The 24,031-nt window shown below is 46.9% G+C and overlaps 1 protein-coding gene across 1 annotated transcript in view; it reads left to right on the top strand.

Moving 5' to 3' along the window:
• Positions 1-3,875: 3,875 nt before the first annotated feature.
• The window catches only part of LOC140402442 (heterogeneous nuclear ribonucleoprotein U-like protein 1), a 94,226-nt gene continuing 74,070 nt past the window's right edge, over positions 3,876-24,031 (top strand). The window contains exon 1 of the mRNA XM_072490227.1: positions 3,876-4,292. Within this exon, the coding sequence (XP_072346328.1) occupies positions 4,094-4,292 (199 nt within the window). The 5' untranslated portion in view covers positions 3,876-4,093. The remainder of the gene's footprint in view (positions 4,293-24,031) is intronic.

A 24,031-nucleotide genomic window follows, 5' to 3' on the forward strand; every position in this document is an offset into this window, starting at 1 on the left:
GGGGTTGCTTGGAAAAGTCCTTTTGGGAACATACATTCATCTGCAATTCTTGGCAGGAGCTGTGCGATGAGTTGCCAACCTTGACCTCCTGCCTCGTGGGTTATTGGAGCATCCCTGTCCACGGATAACAACCCAAAGCCAGAGTCTGGACAAGGCAACGCAGTCAGTGGCCAGATCCTCGAAGGGGAGGGCCAGGGTGTAAATTGTTTATCGGCCAATATCATCCTCAACTCAGCAGAGGGGGGACCAAGACCTAGCTAGACTTTGCAGTCTTACTAAAAGGGAGAAGGTATGAAGTTACCTTTGAAGTGCAGTCACGATTGTGGTGTTCTTTGTGTTGCTTAATTCATGATGGTGTTCACAAAGATCACAAAATAGCTTGAACTTAAACAAAGCTATAAATTTATTCACACCACTAATTAGGATTCGACACGTACTCCTAAAGAATACACAATTGATTATGAACATTTAAACTACGCTCATCTACATCTAATCTTAATACTGATATAAACAATGATCTGTTCTCACTCACTCTATTTGTACTTCTCTTTCAACTGTTTCAATTTTATAACAACATCCACTAAATCAGGAAAACCCTTTAAACAAAACAGTAGTTTTGAATTATTTCCAGAAAACAGTTATCACTTTTAAATTATCAAGTGATCTGGACACCTTTTAACATACAGAGAGAGAGACACACAAAAGAAACCTTTGTGTGAATCCAGCTTCCAACATTTAAACTACGCTCATCTACATCTAATCTTAATACTGATATAAACTATGATCTGTTCTCACTCACTCTATTTGTACTTCTGACTCTCTAGCTAACTCCTGCATACACTCTTACACAAGGCTTAGCATCACTGCCTTATATACTTGTAACTAGCTCCCTCTAGTGGCTACTCTAGACACTTCATTAACCCTTGCAGTTCTTACAGTTATGATAATGCCACAATGATTATGCAGGAAATGCAGCAGCCAATTTGTGCTCATTAACTTTCACAAACAGCAATGTGATAATGAGCAGATAATCTTTTATGTGATGTCAGGGATTACAGAATTCACCGAGTCGCCTGCCAAACGCAAGACGCCCACCAACACCCGTCTGTACGTGTGTTTGTTCGCGCATGCACCGAAAACTAATGGCGTAATTTGCCGCTGACACAGTGCTGGTTTGATCTACGTCAGATCCTGAAGCTGTTCACCCAATTTCAGAGACCTGGGACGTGTGGGCAGTTGCCACTGCATCCCCACAGTTTCCGGGGATCGGAAAGGAGGGGTGGGGAGGAGGCTTCTGATTCACCAATTGCGGACCACAACCTCTGTATCCCGCATTTGCAGCTCCGGGGCATCTTCCAGGTGACAGGCCCGGGTTAAGGGGAAGAGGCTCTGGAGTGGGAGATTCCAAAACCTCGGGGAGGCCGCGACCCGACTGCCCACCAGCCGGTGGCTGAGAAACTAGGTGTGCGGCTTCAGGATTCAAATAAGATCCAGCTGGGAGAGGCCCTGGAGCTACAAACATGGGATATTGGGATTGTAAAGCGGAATTGTGACAGTCACCGACAGGGTGAATCAAAAGCCCCCCCCTCCATCCCCATCCCCAGCTCCATTCCTCCCCACCAACCCGGTGAAGGCGAGGCTTCATTCAATCACTGTCTTTAACAACTGTTTGATCAGCACTTCTGCTCCTGGCTGCGGCTTACTCCACATCGCTTGCAATGCCTTCACGGAATAAACCAGAACAACTGCGCATGCAGGGCGCGTGCAGGGCGCATGCAGGGCATTGGCCTCACGACGCCGAGGACCTGGGTTCGATCCCGGGTCACTGACCATGTGGAGTTTGCACATTCTCCCAGTGTCTGCGTGAATCTCACCCGCACACAACCCAAAGATGTGCAACATAGATAGATTGGCCATGCTAAATTGGCCCCAAATTGGAAAAAAAGAATCGGGTACTCTATATTTAAAAAAAAGATACAATGATTTCTACTGATTTAGGAGGGAAATGTGTGTGCAAATCTATTTAAATATGCACCTTAAATTTTCTTCACAACAGTTTGAAACCAAGCTGGGTGAGATCTCTCATGTCCACACCAAACATCTGGAATATCTGCAATTTCTCATGACTTTCAGGTGCTGCCTTGGGCTGGCACATTACTGACTGTGAAGCTTGCTTGAGGTTAAACTCAACTGTGCTGCCTTCGTCATTCTCCGTGAATAGGGGAACCTGATGCACAATCAATAACTCTCGAGACAAGGGGAGTCATATCTAATCAGCTTTAATCAGCTAGAACTGTACCCAGCAGCTTTGATACAGAAAGTGAAGGCTGCTGGGACGGCATGGATTCTTATATCCCGCCTCTCAGGGCGGGGCTATGTACGTTAGCCAATGGCAGACTCCTAGGTCTAGCCAATGGTCATTCACCGCTCAGGTACTGCAATACTTGGTATTACCACAGAACCCAGCAGCATATTACCTAACAGAGATGGACAACAATGGTATGATTTGAAAGACAGAAAGTGCTGGACACACTCAGCGCCTGTGGTGAGAATAACAAGTGTTGAAGTTTCAGATCGATAATCTTTCATCAGAACTGGAAGAATTTAGAGAATAGTTAAGGTGGGCACAGACTCCACTCCATTCCCTACCTGCCGGTTTTGTCCAGATTTTCAGCATCGGCAAATACGATTAGGGAAGATGATGATGTAGTGCTAATGTAACTGGACTAGGAATGCAGAGTTCCAGGCTAATACCTTGAGGACATGAGTTTGAATCTCATCATAAAAGCTAATGGAATTTAAATTCAATTAAGTTCGTCTCAGAAATGGAGACCGTGACAACCATCAACGATTGTTGTAAAAAAAACCATCCGGTTCACTAATTTTAAGGGGGGGAAATCTGCCATCCCTTACCCAGTCCGGCCTACATGTGATTCCAGACTCACAGAATCATAGAATTTCTGTGTCACAGAAATGTGGTTGAGTCTGAACTGTCCCCCTGAAATGGCCCAGCAAGCCATTCAGTTCAAGGGCAATTGGGGAGGGGCAATAAATGCTGGGCCCACATCCCGTGAAAGAATATTTTCTAAAAAAGGAATAGGAGAGTACGCCATTTAACCTCTCACGTATGTTCCACCAAATCGATTAAATCACGTTGATTTGCATCGTAAATTCACCTTGGTTCCAGAACCCTGAATGCCATTACCAAAACAGGCTTCACAATTGTGAACAAAACTGGCATTTTTCCTTCCAGGTGTTTTAATTCCCTCAGCTACCATGGTGGGATTCGAACCCGTGCCTCTCGAGGATCAGCCCCAGGCCTCTGGATCACTCGACCAGTGGCCCCCTCCCCCGCGAGGAGGACCTACTGCACATTGATTGACATCCACATTGCCCAATCAGCTTTCCAGTTCATGGGGGCACATTGATTGATACCCGAATTGCCCAATCGGCTTTCCAGATCTGGAGTGGGGAAACCCGCGGTCCAATGGCAGCAGAGGTTGGATTGGCGGGCGGGCCTTTACCGCTTGCTGGGGTTGAGGGGGCTCGCTCTCGCCCACGCGCGCTCTGAGCGGAGTCCCCGCCCCTCTCTCCGCCTCCATAACGACGACCACCTTCCTGCAAGTTCACATCCGATTGGATGCCAGGCCGTGCCCCGCTCCCCTCGTTTTCTAAGTTGCAAGTTGCGGGGAACGCGGACCAATGAGGAGCGGCGGAAGCGGAAGCCAGTGGGCGGGGCGCGGCCGGGCAGGGCAAGCCATGATTGGTGCTTTGGTAACAGCAGGCGCATTGTGAGCAGCTGATGACCAATGGGGGGCGCTGAGGGGAAAGTGGGCAGGGCCGCGCCTGGCGCCACCAGAAGCGGCTGAAGGGAGACGGCGGCCATTTTGTTTCGTCAGACGCCGCGGCCACTGAGGGGGGATTTTCTTCATAGAATCCAAAGAGTTCGCTCTTCCGAAAGGGCCGGAGAAGTGGGTTTATTCAACTTGTTTATTGTTTCCCCCCCCCGCCCGCCCCGCGACGCTAAGTCGCGATCCTCCCAGCTGCTCGTGCAGGGTTTTTTCTTTTTTAAATTAATTTAAACACACGGGAGATGAGTTCGCTGGACGTACGGAAACTAAAAGTGAACGAGCTGAAGGAGGAGCTGCACAAACGCGGCCTCGACGCAAAAGGCCTCAAGGCGGACCTGCAGGAACGGCTGCAGGCGGCCCTGCACCGCGCTGCCGCCGAGGAGGAGGAGCAGCAGGCGGCGGAGCAACAGCGACGGGAAGAGGCGGCCAGAGCCCGGGCAGGTGAGCCGGTGGAGGGGTGTGTGCGCACGCGCGCGGTCCCAGGCAGATGTACCGGGTGGGCGTGTGCGCACGCGTGGACCCGGGCAGGTGAGCGCGGGGTGGGGGGAGATGTGTGCGCACGCGCCGGCACGGACCTGGGCAGGTGAGCGGAGGGGGGCCGTGTGCGCACGCGCGGCCCCAGGGCAGATGAGTCGCCCGGATGTCTGCGCATGCGCGGCACTGATTTGTTCCAGGGCCGGGGAGACAGCAGGAAGACTTTTTATTTTTCAGATTTGGTGTCTCATCCCATCTTCCGCCCCTTTTTTAAATGCTTGACTTTCGCCCTTATTCAGTAGAACCTGCAGACTGCCCTGCCTGGAAGTCTAGTCTGCCTTTTTGTACGTCTTCGGAGTCGTCCCAGTTATGAGTTTAAATAAAGTCGGGTTAAAACGTTCAGATGGAAGAGCCGACGTCCTAATATGCATCGTTATAAACTTTTCAGTCTTTGGGTGGCATGGTAGTGCAGTGGTTAGCACTTCTGCCTCACAATGCCAGGGACCCAGGTTGAAATCCCGCCTTGGGTGACTGGAATTTGCACGTTCCCCCGTGTCTGCGTGGGTTTCCTCCCACAGTCCCAAGATGCGCAGGTTCGGTGGGGTTATGGGCGTAGGGTAGGGGAGTTGGCCTCGGTAGGGTGCCCCTTCAGAAGGCCAGTTCTGACTTTCGTGCGGGGATAAGTTTTTTGAGGAGCTGACAAAATGAATTGATGAGGGATAGCCGGTGGATATCGTCTACATTGATTGATTTGATTTATTGTCGCATGTACCGAAGTACAGTGAAAAGTAATTTTCTGTGGCCGAGGGAACATACACAGTACGTACATAGTAGACAAAAGAACATTGACAAATGGTACATTGACAAACAGTGATTGGTTACATGGTCTTCAGTAAGGCGTTTGACAAGGTCCCTCATGGCAGACTGGTACAAAAGGTAAAGTCGCATGGGATTCGGTGTGCTAGCTAGATGGCTGAAGAACTGGCTTGGCAACAGGAGACAGAGAGTAACAGTGAAGGGAGATCTGTATCTTGTGGTGTTCCACAGGGATCCGTGCTGGGACCACTGTTGGTTGTAATATATATAAATGATCTGAAGGAAAATATAGATGGCCTGATTAACAAGTTTGCAGATGACACAAAGCTGGGTGGGGTTGCAGATAGTGGGCATGGGAGCAATAGGTCAGAAGGTGAGAGCATTGAGGGAGAACTAGGGAATAGGCTCTGAGGCAGAGCAGACAGGGAGAAGTTGCTGAACACAGCAGGTATGGTGGCCTGAAGTGTTTTAATGCAAGAAGTATTATGGGTAAGGCAGATGAACTTAGAGCTTGGATTAGTACTTGGAACTATGATGTTGCCATTACAGAGATCTGGTTGAGGGAAGGGCAGGATTGGCAGCTAAACGTTCCAGGATTTAGATGTTTCAGGCGGGATAGAGGGGGATGTAAAAGGGGTGGCAGAGTTGCGCTACTGGTTAGGGAGGATATCGCAGCTGTACTACGGGAGGACACCTCAGAGGGCAGTGAGGCTATATGGGTAGAGATCAGGAATAAGAAGGGTGCAGTCACATTGTTGGGGGTTTACTACAGGCCTCCCAACAGCCAGCGGGAGATAGAGGATAAGATAGGTAGACAGATTTTGGAAAAGAGTAAAAACAACAGGGTTGTGGTGATGGGAGACTTCAACTTCCCCAATATTGACTGGGACTCACTTAGTGCCAGGGGCTTAGACGGGGCAGAGTTTGTAAGGAGCATCCAGGAGGGCTTCTTGAAACAATATGTAGACACTCTAACTAGGGAAGGGGCGGTACTGGACCTGGTATTGGGGAATGAGCCCGGCCAGGTGGTAGAAGTTTCAGTAGGGGAACATTTTGGGAACAGTGACCACAATTCAGTAAGTTTTAAAGTGCTGGTGGACAAGGATAAGAGTGGTCCTAGGGTGAATGTGCTAAATTGGGAGAAGGCTAATTATAACAATATTAGGCGGGAACTGAAGAATCTAGATTGGGGGCGGATGTTTGAGGGCAAATCAACATCTGATATGTGGGAGGCTTTCAAGTGTCAGTTGAAAGGAATTCAGGACCGGCATGTTCCTGTGAGGAAGAAGGATAAATACGGCAATTTCCGGGAACCTTGGATAACGAGAGATATTGTAGGCCTCGTCAAAAAGAAAAAGAAGGTATTTGTCAGGGCTAAAAAGCTGGGAACAGACGAAGCCTGTGTGGAATATAAGGAAAGTAGGAAGGAACTTAAGCAAGGAGGGCTAGAAGGGGTCACAAAAAGTCATTGGCAAATAGGGTTAAGGAAAAGGGTTAAGGAAAATCCCAAGGCTTTTTACACGTACATAAAAAGCAAGAGGGTAGCCAGGGAAAGGGTTGGCCCACTGAAGGGTAGGCAAGGGAATCTATGTGTGGCGCCAGAGGAAATGGGCGAGGTACTAAATGAATACTTTGCATCAGTATTCACCAAAGAGAAGGAATTGGTAGATGTTGAGTCTGGAGAATGGTGTGTAGATAGCCTGGGTCACATTGAGATCCAAAAAGACGAGGTGTTGGGCGTCTTAAAATATATTACGGTAGATAAGTCCCCAGGGCATGATGGGATCTACCCCAGAATACTGAAGGAGGCTGGAGAGGAAATTGCTGAGGCCTTGACACAAATCTTTGGATCCTCACTGTCTTCAGGTGATGTCCCAGAGGACTGGAGAATAGCCAATGTTGTTCCTCTGTTTAAGAAGGGTAGCAAGGATAATCCAGGGAACTACAGGCCGGTGAGCCTTACTTCAGTGGTAGGGAAATTACTGGAGAGAATTCTTCGAGACAGGATCTACTCCCATTTGGAAGCAAATGGACGTATTAGTGAGAGGCAGCATGGTTTTGTGAAGGGGCGGTCGTGTCTCACTAACTTGATAGAGTTTTTCGAGGTCACAAAGATGATTGATGCAGGTAGGGCAGTGGATGTGTCTATATGGTCTTCAGTAAGGCCTTTGACAAGGTCCCTCATGGTAGACTAGTACAAAAGGTGAAGTCACACGGGATCAGGGGTGAGCTGGCAAGGTGGATACAGAACTGGCTAGGTCATAGAAGGCAGAGAGTAGCAATGGAAGGATGCTTTTCTAATTGGAGGGCTGTGACCAGTGGTGTTCCGCAGGGATCAGTGCTGGGACCTTTGCTGTTTGTAGTATATATAAATGATTTGGAGGAAAATGTAACTGGTCTGATTAGTAAGTTTGCAGACGACACAAAGGTTGGTGGAATTGCGGATAGCGATGAGGACTGTCAGAGGATACAGCAGGATTTAGATTGTTTGGAGAATTGGGCGGAGAGATGGCAGATGGAGTTTAATCCGGACAAATGTGAGGTAATGCATTTTGGAAAGTCTAATGCAGGTAGGGAATATACAGTGAATGGTAGAACCCTCAAGAGTATTGAAAGTCAGAGAGACCTAGGTGGACAGGCCCACAGGTCACTGAAAGGGGCAACACAGGTGGAGAAGGCATACGGCATGCTTGCCTTCATTGGCCGGGGCATTGAGTATAAGAATTGGCAAGTCATGTTGCAGCTGTATAGAACCTTAGTTCTTGGAGTATAGTGTTCAATTCTGGTCGCCACACTATCAGAAGGATGTAGAGGCTTTAGAGAGGGTGCAGAAGAGATTTACCAGAATGTTGCCTGGTATGGAGGGCATTAGCTATGAGGAGCAGTTGAATAAACTCGGTTTGCTCTCACTGGAACGACGGAGGTTGAGGGGCGACCTGATAGAGGTCTACAAAATTATGAGGGGCAAAGACAGAGTGGATAGTCAGAGGCTTTTCCCCAGGGTAGAGGGGTCAATTACTAGGGGGCATAGGTTTAAGGTGAGAGGGGCAAGGTTTAGAGTAGATGTACGAGGCAAGTTTTTTACACAGAGGGTAGTGGGTTCCTGGAACTCACTACTGGAGGAGGTAGTGGAAGCAGGGACGATAGTGACGTTTAAGGGGCATCTTGACAAATACATGAATAGGATGGGAATAGAGGGATACGGACCCAGGAAGTGTAGAAGATTGTAGTTTAGTCGGGCAGCATGGTCGGCACGGGCTTGGAGGGCCGAAGGGCCTGTTCCTGTGCTGTACATTTCTTTGTTCTTTATAGTGAAGGGGACTGTCGGAGAATATAGATAGATTGGGGAGTTGGGCAGAGAAGTGGCAGATAAAGGTCAGTCCCGACAAATGCGAGGTGATGCATTTTGAAAGCTCAAATTCTGGTTGAATTATACAATAAGTGGCAGAACCCTTAGGAGCATTGACATACAGAGGAATCTGGGCGTTCAGGTCCATTGTTCCATGAAAGTGGCAATGCAGGTGGCCAAGAAGGCATATGGCATGCTTGGCTTCATCGGACGTGGCATTGACTACAAGAGTTGGCAGGTAACGTTACAGTTGTATAAAACTTTAGTTAGGCCACATTCTGAATATTGCGTGCAGTTCTGGTTACCACACTACCAGAAGAACTTGGATGCTTTGGAGTGAGTGCAAAGAAGGTTTCCCAGGATGTTGCCTGATCTATGGGTGTTAGCTATGAGGAGAGGTTGAATATACTCAGATTGTTTATGTTGGAAAGACAGAGGCTGAGGGGAGACCTGATTGAGGTCTACAAAATTACGAGAGGCATATACAGGGTGAATAGTTAGAAGCTTTTTACCAGGGTGGGTGACTTAATTGCAAGGGGGCGCAGGTTCAGGATGAGAGGGGGAAAGTTTTGGGGAGATGTGCGGGGAAAGATTTTTACGCAGTGGGTGGTGGGTGCCTGGAACGGGTGCCAGTGGAGGTGGTGGAGGCAGGCACAATAGCAACGTTTAAGATGTATCTCGATAGACACATAAACGGGTGGGGAATGGAGGGTTAGATCGTTTGGGCAAAAGTAGTAGTTCTAAATAAGGAAACTGGATTGGTGCAGGCTTGGTGGGCCGAAGGGCCTGTTGCTGTGCTGTATTGTTCTTTGATGGTCAAATAGCTTCCTTCGGCAGTGATGGGGTTCTGTGGATTCCAAGAAAAAGAAAGCCATTTGAGTCTCGAGAGACTGTCTGAAAGAGTGTTGGAAGCAGATTTAATAGTAGTTTATGAGAAGGAATTTGATATGAAACATGACCAGAATCTGTCCCAACGATGGATCAAGCTGTCACGCCTGGAGACAAACCATCCAAAAGAAGAGTTTGGATCCTGGCCTTCATTTGACTTAATTCATCCCTCTTGAATAAATTACAACTCTGCCCTGATAGAATTGTTCAGTCCTGTGACTCCTGTCAGCTGATTGTACAGTGATGACAATGGAAATTGTGTGAATCTTCAAAGTTCAGTGATCTTGGCCTTGTTGAACATGGTGAGCACCGCAGCACAGATTGAGTAGCTTATTTTGGGTTTGCCAAGGGGGATACAGCAATGTTGGGCACGTGTTTGTACTTGGTTCTGATGGATGCTATTGGTTTTCTTTTTAAAGAGTGATAACATCCTCTCGCCCAACAACCTCTCAGAAACTGCATTACTCTGATTCTGGCATTCCCTTTCCAACCTCTTACGAGTCCCATCTCTCTCACCTTGAAGAAGCTGCTTGAAATTTGTCTTTTTGCTCCAAATGTGTCCTGCTCCGTTCCATGTCAGTTGGGAAGGCAGATTAGTTATATTCAAATTATTGAACAAAACGTAATTGCCCAATCACTTTGAAGCTGTTCAGCAGAGCCGAGAAAGTCAACTGAATGATTTATTGATATTTTGTTCAGTAAATGAATGGATTCTCCATTTGTCATCTTGGTCTATATTGTTTTAACAAAACATTGGATTTTGAATTATTATTTAACATATGGAGTGCTTAAATGTGAGAAGTCAATGCATGTCACCAGCCATCAACCTCGAAGAGGTAAATGCATTAATAGGGCACAGTCGTTCTGCTGTTTTGATGAGGCCAATGATTGTGTGAGGGGAAGGGCTGGACCTCAGTAGTGTGTCGTGTTATTGATACTGCTGTGCAGCATTTGCTTATCCAGGGACCTGTATTACCAGGGTGGAGTGTGAAATGGTGACACACAAGAAGCCTTCCAAGCCCTGGAAAGTAAGAGGGATAAATTACAAAGAAAGAGTTTAAACTTGCCGCGCCATAGAAAATTATCACCCAGTCGATCGAGACTGTAATTTCAAGTCTGCAGTGGGGGTTTTAATCTGACTCTGACTGCAAGATCATTATAGCCAAGTTGAGGAATGGCTTGACAAGCACTTCAGTCATCAATAAAAAAATATTTCAGGCAACTTCAAATGTTACTCTGTCGAATATAGCAATATATATAGGAACAGGAGTAGCCTGAGCCTGTTCCACTATTTAGTGGCGGACTTGAACATGTAGTCTAGTTGGGCAAAGTGATAATTGTCTTAAGTTGTGGGAAGTTAAATCAAGTACCCTGCCTACCAGTTCAGAGGGATTGAGCATAAAGATGTAGCAGCACTATATGTACAGCTGGGCACTGTTCAACATCTGCTGACATTCATATACCCACCTTTGACCGTCATCCCTTAAGATCTTTGGATAACAAAAAAGGTCTTATAATTAACAATTGATTCGAACAAGTTGCCATTTGCAGGAGAATTTGTAACATTGCTTTTCCGGACTTCACCCCTGTAAAATGTCTGGCTAATTTCTAAGACTTATGCCTCCTAGTCCTCGACTCCCCAACCAGCAGAAATAGTTTCTCCATCTACCCTATCCTGTGCCCTTTATGAATCTTCTAAAAGTCGCCCATAACTTTCCAAATTCCGGTGACTACAGCCCTAGATTGTGTAATCTCATTTTGTAATGTAAACCTTGGAATCCAGGCATTGGTCTAGTAAATCTACGCTGCACTCCCAAGGCCAATATATCCAAAGGCGTGTGCCCAAAACTGCTCACAGTACTCGGGTATGGTCTAACCAGGGGTGTGTATATAACACATCATCTCCTCTTGCATTGTAGCCTGCTCATTTTAAAGGTTGGCGTTCCATTAGACTTTGATTATATCCTGTGCCTGTTGATGACATTAATGGACTGCATACAGGGAACCCCCAAATCTCTTTGGACTATCGCCTGTTTATAGTCTTTCACCATTTAGAAATTACCTAGGAGTCAAAACATTTTTTGAAAGCCCGTGGACATTTGTATTGATTTTCGGGGGCTCTTTGAAGCTAAAGCCTCCATAAATAAATCATAGAATTTACTGTGCAGAAGGAGGCCCATCGAGTCTGCACCGGCCCTTGGAAACAGCGCTCTACTTGAGCCTACTTGCGCTTCCACCCTATCCCAGTAACCCCACCTAACCTTTTGGACACTTAAGGGGCAATTTAGCATGGCCAATCCACCTAACCCTCACATCTTTGGACTTTGAGGAAACTGGAGCACCTGGAGGAAATCCACATAGGCACGAGGAGAAAGTAACCCAAGGCTGGAATTGAACTCGGGTACCTGGAGCTGTGAGGCAGCAGTGCTAACCACCGTGCCGCATGGGAAAGACTTGGTACTAGGCAGACAGCCAGGAATCCAACAACAATTAAACAGATTTCCTTCATTCACCACCACACCACCTCTATGACTAACCTGGTGAAGCTACAGAACAGGACTGACTACTTGCCTGCCCAACAGCATAAGCAGCAAGTGATAGAGCTAAGCGATCCTACAACCAATAGATTGGATTTAAGCTCTGTAGTCCTGCCACATTCAGTCGCAAATGGACAATTCACTAGATGTGGAGGCTCCACAGATGTCCCCGTTCTCAATGGTAGAGGAGCCCAGCACACCAGTGAAGAAGGCCAGGCTGAAGCATTCCCAATTTTCTTCAGCCAAAGGTGCCAAGTGGTTAATCTATCTCTGTCTCCTCAAGAGGTTCCCACATCACAGGTGCCAGTCTTCAGTCAATTCGATTCACCTCACGTGACATCAAGAAACGACTGAAGGCACTAGTTATTTCAAGGGAATCGGCCCGTACAATATTCTGGCAATAGCACTGAAGACTTGTGCTCCAGAACTTGCTGTTTCAGTACAGGTACAACACTGGCATCTGCCAAGCAACATGGAAAATTGCACAGGGACATCCTGTATGCAAAAAGCAGGACAAATCCAACCCGACCAATTACCACCCTATCAGTCTATTCTTGATGTGGAGATGCCGGCGTTGAAACTGGGGTGAGCACAGTAAGAAGTCTTACAATACCAGGTTAAAGCCCAACAGGTTTGTTTTGATGTCACTAGCTTTCGGAGCGCTGCTCCTTCCTCAGGTGATTCACCTGAGGAAGGAGCAGCGCTCCGAAAGCTAGTGACATCAAAACAAACCTGTTGGACTTTAACCTGGTATTGTAAGACTTCTTACTAGTCTATTCTTGATCATCAGTGAAGGGGTCATCAACGGTGCTATCAGCATTAGTATTAGCAATAACCTGCTCATTGGCACTCAGTTTGGGTTCAACCAGGGTCACTTAACTCCTAACCTCATTACAGCCTTGGTTAAAACATGGACAATAGAGCTGAACTCGAGGTGGGAGTGACTACCCTTGACATCAAAGCAGCATTTGACCGAGTATGGCATTGAGGAGCCCTAGCTAGAGTCTGTGGGAACCGGGAGGGGGAGACTCCACTGGTTGGGAGTCACATCTGGCACAAAGGAAGATGGTTGTTGTGGTGGTTGGAGGTCACTTACCTCAGTCCCGGGACATCACTGCAGGAGTTCTTCAGGGTAGTGTCCCAGGTCCAGTATCTTCAGCTGCTTCATCAATGACCTTCCTTCCAACATAAGGTCAGATGTGGGGATGGTCGCGAATGATTACACAATGTTCAGCACCACTCTTGACCCCCCGTCACTGAAGTAGACCACGTGAAAATTGCAGCAAGACCTGGACAATATCTAGGCTTGGGTTGACGAGTGGCACATAGCATTCGTGCCACACAAGTGCCAGGCCATGGCCATCTCTAATAAGGGCGAATTAAACCATCGCCCTCTGACATTCAATGGCATTACCATCGCTGAATCCCCCACAATCAACTTCCTGGGGGTAACCGTTGACCAGAAACTGGACTAGTCTATATAAATACTGTGGCTCCAAGAGCCTGCAGCGAATAACTCACCTCCTGACTCCCCAAAGCCTGTCCACCATCTGCAAGGCACAAGTCAGGAGTGTAATGGAATACTCTCCATTTGCCTGGATGAGTACAGCTCCAACAACACTCAAGAAGCTCAACGCCATCCAGGACAAAGCCCATGTGATTGGCACCAATTCCACAAACCTTCACTCCTTCCACCACAGACACACATGAAGTGTGTACCATCTGTTGCTAACTTTTGGTTGGCTCTTAAATGTTGTTCGTTGTGTCTTTACTTAATTTGCTCTGTTTCTATAACCTTTGCGCTAGAGTCGCCAGGTATCTTTATGATACCACTGCGAGGTTCAAGTTCAAGTGCTGATCAATAACTCAATACACCAGTTAGTACGTTTCAAATCAAAACACATTTATTATACACAGTCAATCGCTACTCATGTATAAACTCTACTTACTAGACGATCTCTAACATTAAAAGGCCTATACTTAGCTTTGGAACTGGCCCACCAGGTCAGGGGAACAAATGGCCTTTCGTTCGATTCTGAGTCTGCAGGCTTCAAAGCTGGTATAGACTGGTAGCTAGGAGCGCCTATCGCGTAGCGTACGTTGACTGGAGACTTACTTGGTTGATGCAGCTACTAGGCAGGTCACAGTCAAGGGTTGTTTCGAGCTGCTGAGAGACCCTGCCAAGAAGGACAAATTGAACTCGGGGACTCTATTTTATAGTCCCCAGGGGCTTCGCACCATTCGGGGCGGACCCCGTACCTGGTTCCAAGTGATTGGACTAAGTTCTGATCACTTGGATCGATTTCTCCAATACTGGAGCTGTTCCCTGATCGCTGGGCGGTTCCTAAGTGTCCGTTGGCCTTCCTTTGTCTTGGCTCCTGCTGGCACTGAGTAGTCTGGCTTGGCCTTGTTTACCTTGACTGTTTCCAATTGTTCCCGGGGATCGCTCATTAATATGTAGATGGTTGTTAGTTTCAGTGCTGTCTGGGTTCCTGCAAGTTCTGATATACAAGAAACTTTGCATCTGCAGTTTTTCCTGCGTTTGACTGAATTTCCCTGCATTCTTAGCAGATCTCCATTTTAAAGTCGGGAAGTGGCCAACCCAGGTGGCTACACATCTACAAGATGCACTGCGGGAACTCACCAAAGCTCCTTGGGCAGTGCCTTAAAACACATAACCACTACCATCTAATAGGGGCTGGTTTAGCACAGGGCCAAAGAGCTGGCTTTTAAAGCAGACCCAGGCAGGCCAGCAGCACGGTTCAATTTCCGTACCACCCTCCCCGAACAGGCAGGCGTCAGAATGTGGCGACTAGGGGCTTTTCACAGTAACTGCATTTGAAGCCTACTTGTGACAATAAGCGATTTTCATTTCATTTTCATCTAGAAGGACAAGGGTAGCTGATACATGGGAACAGCATCTGGAAGCTGCCCTCCAAGTCACTCTCCATCCCGTCTTGGAAATATATCGGCCGTTCTTTCACTGTCACTGGGTCAAAATTCTGGACCTCTCCATAATAGCACAGTGGGTGTACCTACACCACATGAACTGCAGCGGTTCAAGAAAGCAGCTCATCACCACCTTATCAAGGGCTATTAGGGGTGGGCAGCAAATGCTGGCCTAGCCAGCGAAACCCGCATCCCGTAAAAATGAATTTTAAAATATCTGTCTGTCTTTAACTACCTCACCAGGTAGAAAGTACATCCTACCTGTAGTGTAGGATTAGCTCCTGCAGATCCTCATTCTCTATCTCACCTGGTTGCCCAACACTCTTCTACAATGTCAACCACAATCTGTGGTGTCTTTAAGCCAGAGATAGATAGGTTCTTGATTAATAAGGGGATCATAAGACCATAAGACATAGGAGCGGAAGTAAGGCCATTCGGCCCATCGAGTCCACTCCACCATTCAATCATGGCTGATTTCAACTCCATTTACCCGCTCTCTCTCCATAGCCCTTAATTCCTTGAGAAATCAAAAATTTATCAACTTCTGTCTTAAAGACAGGGATCAGGGATTATGGGTAGAAGGCAGGAGAATGGGAATGAGAAAATATCAGCCATGATTGAATGGTGGAGCAGACTCGGTGGGCCAAGTGGCCTAATTCTGCTCCTATGTCTTATGGTCTTATTATCTAACCCTACATCTCTCAACTCGGCATGCCCCAGATCTCGATCAAATTGTCCAGACACCCTTCTCCCATCCTCCCACGTGAGTGCCTGCAATTCGCAATCCAGCTCAATGATTCTCGAGTTGGTGAGAATCCATGAAGCGCCATCTGCTGCAGATGTTTGCTCAGGAAAGTCTTGCTTTCCACAAACTGCAGTCTAGAGACACACATTTTTCTACCGTATCTTGAGCTAAAAACTAGACTATAAACAACTTAGATTGTTTCTTTTCAATACTTATTCAAACTCTGGACAAAAATATGAAATACTTGCTGCCTGAAGCTTAAACGAGCCACGAGCATTGGGTGGGTGGGGATATCTTGTTTCCAGTCTCACCAATTTTTCCATTCATTTACAACCACTCTTGTGTTACTTTTTTACTTTTGAACCACACCAATTTACAATTGCTGCCCACAATAATTAGCACTTATTTAAGGTAATCGCTTCCACAGCTGATTAATATTTTTTTAATGAATTTAGAGTACCCAATTATTTTTTCTTCCAATTAAGGGGCAATTTAGCATGGCCAATCCACCTAACCTGGGTTGTGGGGGTGAAACCCATGCAGACACTGGGAGAGTGTGCAAACCCCACACAGAAAGTAACCCAGGGCCAGGATCGAACCCGGGTCCGCAGCGCCATAGGCAGCATGCTAACCACTGTGCTACAGTGCTGCCCTAAAGGGCTTGGAGGGCCGAAGGGCCTGTTCCTGTGCTGTACTGTTCTTTGTACGTTAAATACAAAATGTTAAAACTAAATTTCAGTTGGAGAACTGCTCACCTGCTAAGCCGAGAATTCCCACGGCCCCCAAAATGCTCAACTTTTACACTTCCTGCTGCCCGTTTTGAATCCGTCTTTTCAGATAACTGGAAGCAGGGCAAGACTGGGTTGTGAATGACAAGTTTAGGACAGATGTAAGGTCTTTGGTGTTCACCGTGGAGTGAATTGCTGGTAAGGCTGGTTGTGAAAAAGTTGAATCTTGTAATGGGGGAATTTGTATTCAGGAACGCAGAGATGGAGAGATTTGAGTCGTGATCTCATTTTTGGCAGTTTTAAACCTACAGTGTGGTTTTCAAATCTCTTTGGTTGAAGGACTCCTTTCATATGGTTCGCTAATCGCAAACTATATAGAACGTTTGACATGGAATTGTTTGCATTCTTTGGTCACCATTCCGTGAGATCCAGGATGGGTATGTTGGGTTAACCATTGCAATGGATTCCTATTGGCTGAACGACTGAATGTGGCATCTCGCTTTGGGTCACGGGTGGTGCGCGATAACTTTTAGCTTGTAATTTTGGAGCTTGGGGGTTAATGAATTGAAAGTCATCCCCACAGGAGGAAATTCTGTGGGGAATAAAACAGGCATTCCTTTGTTCAAGAGCAGCAACCTGGGTGGAAGCTAAATACATCTCGCTCTTATTCGAAGGCCAGTTATGCAAGACCATAATGCAACGTATTGCAAATGATGAGTCTGTTCTGCGTAACCAGATATATTCTGATGTTTTAACTGTAGCTAGTCTGAAGACTTGGTTTTAGAAATAAAAATACTTCATTTTAAGGGAAGATCTCGGCTATGTTGACCAGGGGGCCAAAATTCACCTTGATAACATCTTCCAAAATTTAGCAGAAACCAGGCCTTTGATTTGTGCGTTGAGTGTATTATTCGGAGGGTGACTTTCACATTTTTGTTCTGTTCTCCTGTCTTCCAGATCCATTCAATATCTTTGCATGAGCACCTTGCTAGCGTATCTCCACTCTTTTCTTTTGCTCTGGGCAGTTCTTTAGGAGCACGTAGGAGAGAGTTTCATGGCCTTGGCAGCTAACTCCAGTCAAGAAATTGTCTGACTTCCTGGGCAATCGTTGCAGTCAAATTTCACTCTGGGGAGCAGGGGAGGGGACAAAGGCCAGGCCTGCTGACCCTGGAAGCACATTGTAAGTGGCCATGGGGGCAGCAGGCAAGTGTTGGGTTGTTCAGAAGGCCTGAGACTTGACCCCAGTTGTTTTGGATGCTGTGAGTCCCTGTTTGTGGGACCCGATAGATTTGCTGCTGCACTGTTGGATGTTAACTGTCTTTTCTGTTGGGATGTTAAATCTGTGCTTATCTACCAAAAACATAAATTCCATTATCCAATTTGGAGGAGACCAGGATTTCTCATTGTGTCAATCATAAATGGCCTCAACCAATAGCACTAAAATGTTGCTATTTACAGAACCTTATGGTTTACAAACATTACAAGTGGCAAAAGTCCTTTAGTAGTCTTGAAGCACTTTGGGATCGAAGAAGACCTTTGTAATAATAATCTTTACTAGAGTCACAAGTAGGCTTACATTAACACTGCAATTAAGGTATTGTGAAAATCCCCTGGTCACCACACTCCGGCGCCTCTTCGGGTATACAGAGGGAGAATTCAGAATGTCCAATTCACCTAACAAACACATTTTTCGGGACTTGTGGGAGAAAACCTACACTGACGGGGAGAACGTACAGACTCCGCACAGTGACCCAAGCTGGGATTCGGACCCAGGTCTCTGGCACTGTGAAGCAGCAGTGCTAATAACTACTGTGCTACCGTGTAAATGCAATCTGCTTTTTCTAGTAAGCAGCATCAAATGCTCAGACATTTGAACACTGCATTCCAACTTGAATCCACCGTAGCAGATATAGTATATCACTTTTGCCCCTGGAAGAAAGGCACGTTTAATGAAGTTAACTTCCAGGCAGCCAGCTCAAGAGAATTGGAGAAACAGCACCATATCTTCATACAGCACTCAACAAGTCTTCTAGAGTTAAAGACAGCTTTGATTATTGGCCATCTGGTGCAGGTTAGAAAGAAAATCTGCCATCGGTTCCTGCAGTTTCATTAGAATTCACTGTTGACATTCCCAAGAGCAGTTATTACAACTGAGGTCTTAATGAATGCTTGGCCGATTTCAAATGCTCCAAAAGCACTTATTTCGACAAAGGGCTGCTGAATTCATGTTTTGGGGTTTGAAAGTTTAAAGGGTCTATCAAAGGATTAGCTGACTTTGACGTGGATACTCAATAGAAGCTTGTTTCATTTTATAACAAATCGAAAAATACTTGCGGGGATTTACAATCTTTGAATGAATTCCATTAATTAGTTTTTAAAGCTATTTTAGTGATGATGGTTGAGGACCTCCTAAAGTGCTGACGGATCTTTTACGTCCGCATGAGTGGGCACACAGAGCCACCGCTGCCATCTCTTGACAGCACGGCATTCCCTCAATACTACACTGGAGAGTGAGCCTTAATTCTGTGCTGAAGTCACGACTGGAGCGTGAAGCCGCAACTTTCTGACTTGGATGAGAGTGTTGCCACTCGATTAGTTTGTGGAGATTTAATGCCCAGTGTTGAATAGCCTTTAATAAATAACAGCTTTGTTGGTGAAGGGAAATCTCAAAACTCTTCAGAACAGAAATTCAATTCTAATTGTTATCATCGCTTCAATAAATGTTCATCTTCAGCCTGGTGCTATCTAGATATGGTCCTGGAGTTGGAAGAATGGCACCCAAGCTAATAATACTTCCCAAAGAATTGGTTGAAACTGCACAACTAACTTGCTGCATCGTTTTGGTGATGTGAAGGTCGTAGGTTTGCTGTAATTTGCTTGAATTTTCTATTTTAGTCACACATCTGCCTTTGTGGCTTGTTTTCCTTTGCTCTCCTTAGTTTTTCCCCTCCTTGTTTACTCATGTTTTTCTACACTCTTCACCCTTCTGTCCTCCAGATGAGCAGGCATTGTTTTTTAAGCTTGGGAAAGGAAAATGCTGGGAGCGGAATACAGGAGGGTCCGTCCTCTAGCAGTGAGATGGTCGTAGGTGATTTGCTTGAATTTTCTATTTTTATTACACATCTGTCTCTGCAGATTTCTTTTGCTCTCCCCTTATGCTTTTCTCTCCTTGTTTACATTATTGTGCCTCTCCTGTGTCTCTTTTCCACCCTCCACCCTATTACTTGCACTTTTCATCCATTTTTATACCTCTGCGTTTTACTCTGGAAGCTAATTTTATATATCCCGTGACTGATCTCTACTGTACATGGTTTAAGAAGGAAGAAAGAGATAGATTTGGTAATGTATTCCACGCCAGTAAGCTTAACCTTCGTGGTGGGCAGATTATTGGATAAAATTCTTCAGCGTCAGTATTAATTGTCATTTAGAAAGGCACGGATTAATCAAGGACAGTCTGTATGGGTTTATTAAAGGAAGGTCAAGTCTTGACTAATTTTTTAGGAGATAATAAAGAAGGTTGATATGGGTAATGCATTTGAAGTAGCCGACATGGATTTTAGCAAGTCTTTTGCCAATGCCCCAGCTGGTCAGAAAAGTAAGAACCCGTGGTATTCAAAGGAAATTGGCAAGTTGGATCCAAAATTGGTTCAGTGGCAGGAAGCAAAGGGCAATGGTTGATGGGTGCTTTTGTGACTGGAAGGCTGTTTCAAATGGGGTTTCTCAAGGGGCTGGTTTACCACAGTGGGCTAAACAGCTGGCTTGTAATGCAGAACAGGGCCAGCAGCGCGGGTTCAATTCCCGTCTCCCCGAATAGGCGCCGAAATGTGACGACTAGGGGCTTCTCACAGTAACTTCATTGAAGCCAGCTTGTGACAATAAGTGATTATTATTATTATGCAGTCCCACAGGGCTCAGTGCTTTTACAAAATATTTAGAGTACCCAAATATTTTCCAATTAAGGGGCAATTTAGCATGGCTGTCCGAAGGCTGTCAGCCGCCCAGTGTCGGGAGCGCAGGGTGCACAAGGCCTGACACTGTGTCGCCCCTCACCCCCTCTGGGGATTCCTGTAATCTGGCACATAGTAATTGAAGGTTCTTGTGTTTTTATGCCTCCGTAGATAGTTCAGGCAGTGTCCTATTGGGCCCTCCCCTCCACAAGCAACCCCCCCCCCTTCCCTTCTGTTGGTACAGAGCGAGGGTATCTGGTCTCTCCAGCGCAAAGTTTAGTGCTTGTGCCATTTGTTTTTTGTAGAAATGTGTTGTGAACTGTTTTAATAATCAGAGTATCCACCCCCCCCCATCCCGTACATTGGTACTGAGGGGAGGGTGCCCTGTTTCTCCAACACAAAATTAGTGTTTGTACCATTTGGCCGTGTATATAGTTTTTACTGTTTTAATAAAAAGATATGGCCAATCCACCTAACCCGCACAATCTTCGGGTTGTGGGGGTGACACCCACACAGACATTGGGAGAATGTGCAAACTCCACACAGACAGTGACCTGGGGCTGGGATTGAACCGAGGTCCTCAATGTCGTAGGCAGCAGTGCTAACCACTACGCCACCATTCTGCCCTCGCAGCGCTAAGTACTAGCTCCCTTTCACACTGTTGCCCATATCAATGGTTTAGACTTAATCATGGCCCCCACATTTAAGAGGTTTTTAGATGATGCAGTAATATTTTTGATGATTGAGAAGAACGCCTGCAGGAAGTTATTTACGGGCTGGTTAGGTGGGCCAAAAGTGCCAAATGAAACTCTACCCAGAGAGTGCAAGGTGAAGCATTTGGGAAGGGCAAAACCCACAAGGGAACATATAATAAAATGATGGGACACTGAACAGTGCAGAGGAATAGAGAGATCTTGGAGGGCATGTTCGCAAATGCTTAATGATAGCAGGGCAATTCGATAAAGTGGTTGATAAGGCAGACAGGAAGAAATACTTTCCTTTATTAGCTGAATCATAGAATATAAGGGCGGGGTGGGGTGGTCTTGCTGGAACTGTATTCAATACTAATTATGTCACAGAGTACAAGCCTGTTCTGCTCACAATATTACAGGAAGGATTTTGATTGTACCAGAGTGGGTACAGAGGAAATTTATAAAGGATGTTGCCAGGAATGGTAAAGTTTAGCTATGGAGAAAGATGGCAGTGGCTGGGGTTGTTTTCTTTGGAGCACAGTAAGCTTTTTTAAATTTTATAACTTTAGAGCACCCAATTCTTTTTTTTCCAATTAAGGGGCAATTTAGCGTGGCCAATCTACTTTAGCCTGCATATCTTTGGGTTGTGGGGCTGAGAACCACGCAAACACGTGGAGAACGTGCAAACTCCACGCGGACTGTGACCCGGGGCTGGGATTGAACCTGGATCCGTGAGGCAGCAAGGAGCAGAGTAAGCTGATTGGAGATTTAATTGAGTTGTACAAAATAGTGAGTTTGGAGCAAGGGGAGATTGCCCTTGGCAGAATGGTCGCTAATCAGATGACAGGATTAAATGGAGGGATTAGAGGAGAGTTGAGGAGAAATATTTTCACCCATAGGGTGGTGGGAATCTAGAACTCCGGGCGTCATTCTCCGACCCCCCGCCGGGTCGGAGAATGGCTGTTGGCCGCCGTGAATCCCGCCCCCGCCGAAGTCTCCGCTCCCGGAGATTGGGCGGGGGCGGGAATCCAGCCGCGCCGGTTGGCGGGACCCCCCGCTGGATTCTCCGGCCCGGATGGGCCGAAGTCCCGCCCAGGAATTGCCTGTCCCGCCGACGTAAATCAAACCTGGTATTTACCGGCGGGACCAGGCGGCGTGGGCGGGCTCCGGGGTCCTGGGGGGAGGCGCGGGGCGATCTGACCCCGGGGGGTGCCCCCACGGTGGCCTGGCCCGTGAACGGGGCCCACCGATCCGCGGGCGGGCCTGTGCCGTGGGGGCACTCTTTCCCTTCCGCCTCCGCCACGGTCTCCACCATGGCGGAGGTGGAAGAGACTCTCCCCACTGCGCATGCGCGGGAAACTTTCAGCGGCCGCTGACGCTCCCGCGCATGCGCGGGGAAACTGACAGCGGCCGCTGACGCTCCCGCGCATGCGCCGCATTTCCGCGCCAGCTGGCGGGGCAACAAACGCCATTTCCGCCAGCTGGCGGGGCGGAAATCCCTCTGGCGTCGGCCTAGCCCCTCAATGTTGGGGCTAGGCCGCCAAAGATGCGGAGACTTCCGCACCTTTTTGCCGGCGCGATGCCCGTCTGATTTGCGCCGGCTTTGGCGCCAGTCGGCGGGCATCCCGCCGTTGGGGGAGAATTTCGCCCTCCATGTCTGAAAGGCATGGGGAGGAAGAAATCCTCATTGCATTTTTAAAGCACTTGAATAGGCACTTGAATTGCGATTACCAACAAGGCCACAAACCAATAGTTGGAAATTGGGGTGAGGCTGACTGTCACAGACATAAAAAGGAACATCCAAGATTCAGAAGGGGCTGGACAGGGTAGATATTGAAGCTGTTTCCCCTGACTGGGGAATCTAGAACACGGGGCTACAGTTTCGGGACAAAGGGGTCGATTATTTAGGACTAAGATGGGGAGAAACTTCTTAACATAAAGAGGGTTGTAAAGTTTTGGAATCCTTTATTCCAGTGGGTTGTGAATGCTCCATCCTTGAATGTATTTAAGACTGAGGGGACAGATTGTTGGTCCCTCAGTGAGTCGAGGCACATGGAGAGCAGGTAGCAAAGTGGGGTTGAGCTAGAAGATCAGCCCTGATCGTACTGAGCTGGCTTGAGGGGCTATATGGTGTACTCCTGCTCCTCCTTCGTATGTTCTCATGTGCTGTAGATTTCTATGATTCTATTAAGCAGCTTGGAGGTGAATTATCCGGACCCCTTCGTGATTATCAGGTGTCCTTCCCTCCCTCCCTCCCTCCTTTCTATTTTTCTGGCCTTGGGTATCTGTCAATAACATGTCCTGTGGGTGACACACTGGCACTGTGGTTAGCACTGCTGCCTCACAGCGCCAGGGGCCCGGGTTCAATTCCAGCCTCGGGTGACTGGAGTTTGTATGTTCTCTGTATCTGCGTGATTTTCCTCCGGTTGCTCCAGTTTCCTCCCACAGTCCAAAGATGTGCAGGTTAGTGGATTGGCCAGGCTAAATTGCTCCTTCGAGACCAAAGATGTGTACATTAGGTGGGGTTACAAGGGGTAATGAGTCATTCGGAAGGTCGGAGCAAATCCGATTGGCCGAATAGCTTCCTTTTGCACTGGAGGGATTTTATGGATTCTACCGTTTCTCTTTAAAGTGTTGACTGACCTGTTCATTTCCAGCTTTTGCAGATTTACTGCAATAAAGAAAATAAAACTGACTTTGCCTTTTGTGTGTTCACTAAATCAGATTCTCTTTTATTACATGGAAATTTGTGGTTTTATTACTGGCATTGTGTGGCTTGGACCTGCCAGATGAAAAAGAATTCCCTCCGTTAACCTTTTCAAATGGGTGTGTAGTCAATTCAATTTGGGAGATTGTGATTAAGGGGAGAAGACGCTTAAACTTTATTTGCCCCTCACTTTGTGATTCTAATCAGAGCCAGTTCCCAAAGCTTGTTAACTCCTGTTGTATTGTGTGACTAGTGCAGTTCTAAAGGTTTGCTGCTCTTTCAAAGGTGCAGTCCTGCGGATGAAACTCACAGGAAAAGGCAAAATATCTCACAATACTATTCTAAGAC

Source organism: Scyliorhinus torazame, chromosome 25 (assembly GCF_047496885.1).
Source record: "Scyliorhinus torazame isolate Kashiwa2021f chromosome 25, sScyTor2.1, whole genome shotgun sequence".
In the NCBI taxonomy this organism is placed as follows: Eukaryota; Metazoa; Chordata; class Chondrichthyes; order Carcharhiniformes; family Scyliorhinidae; genus Scyliorhinus; species Scyliorhinus torazame.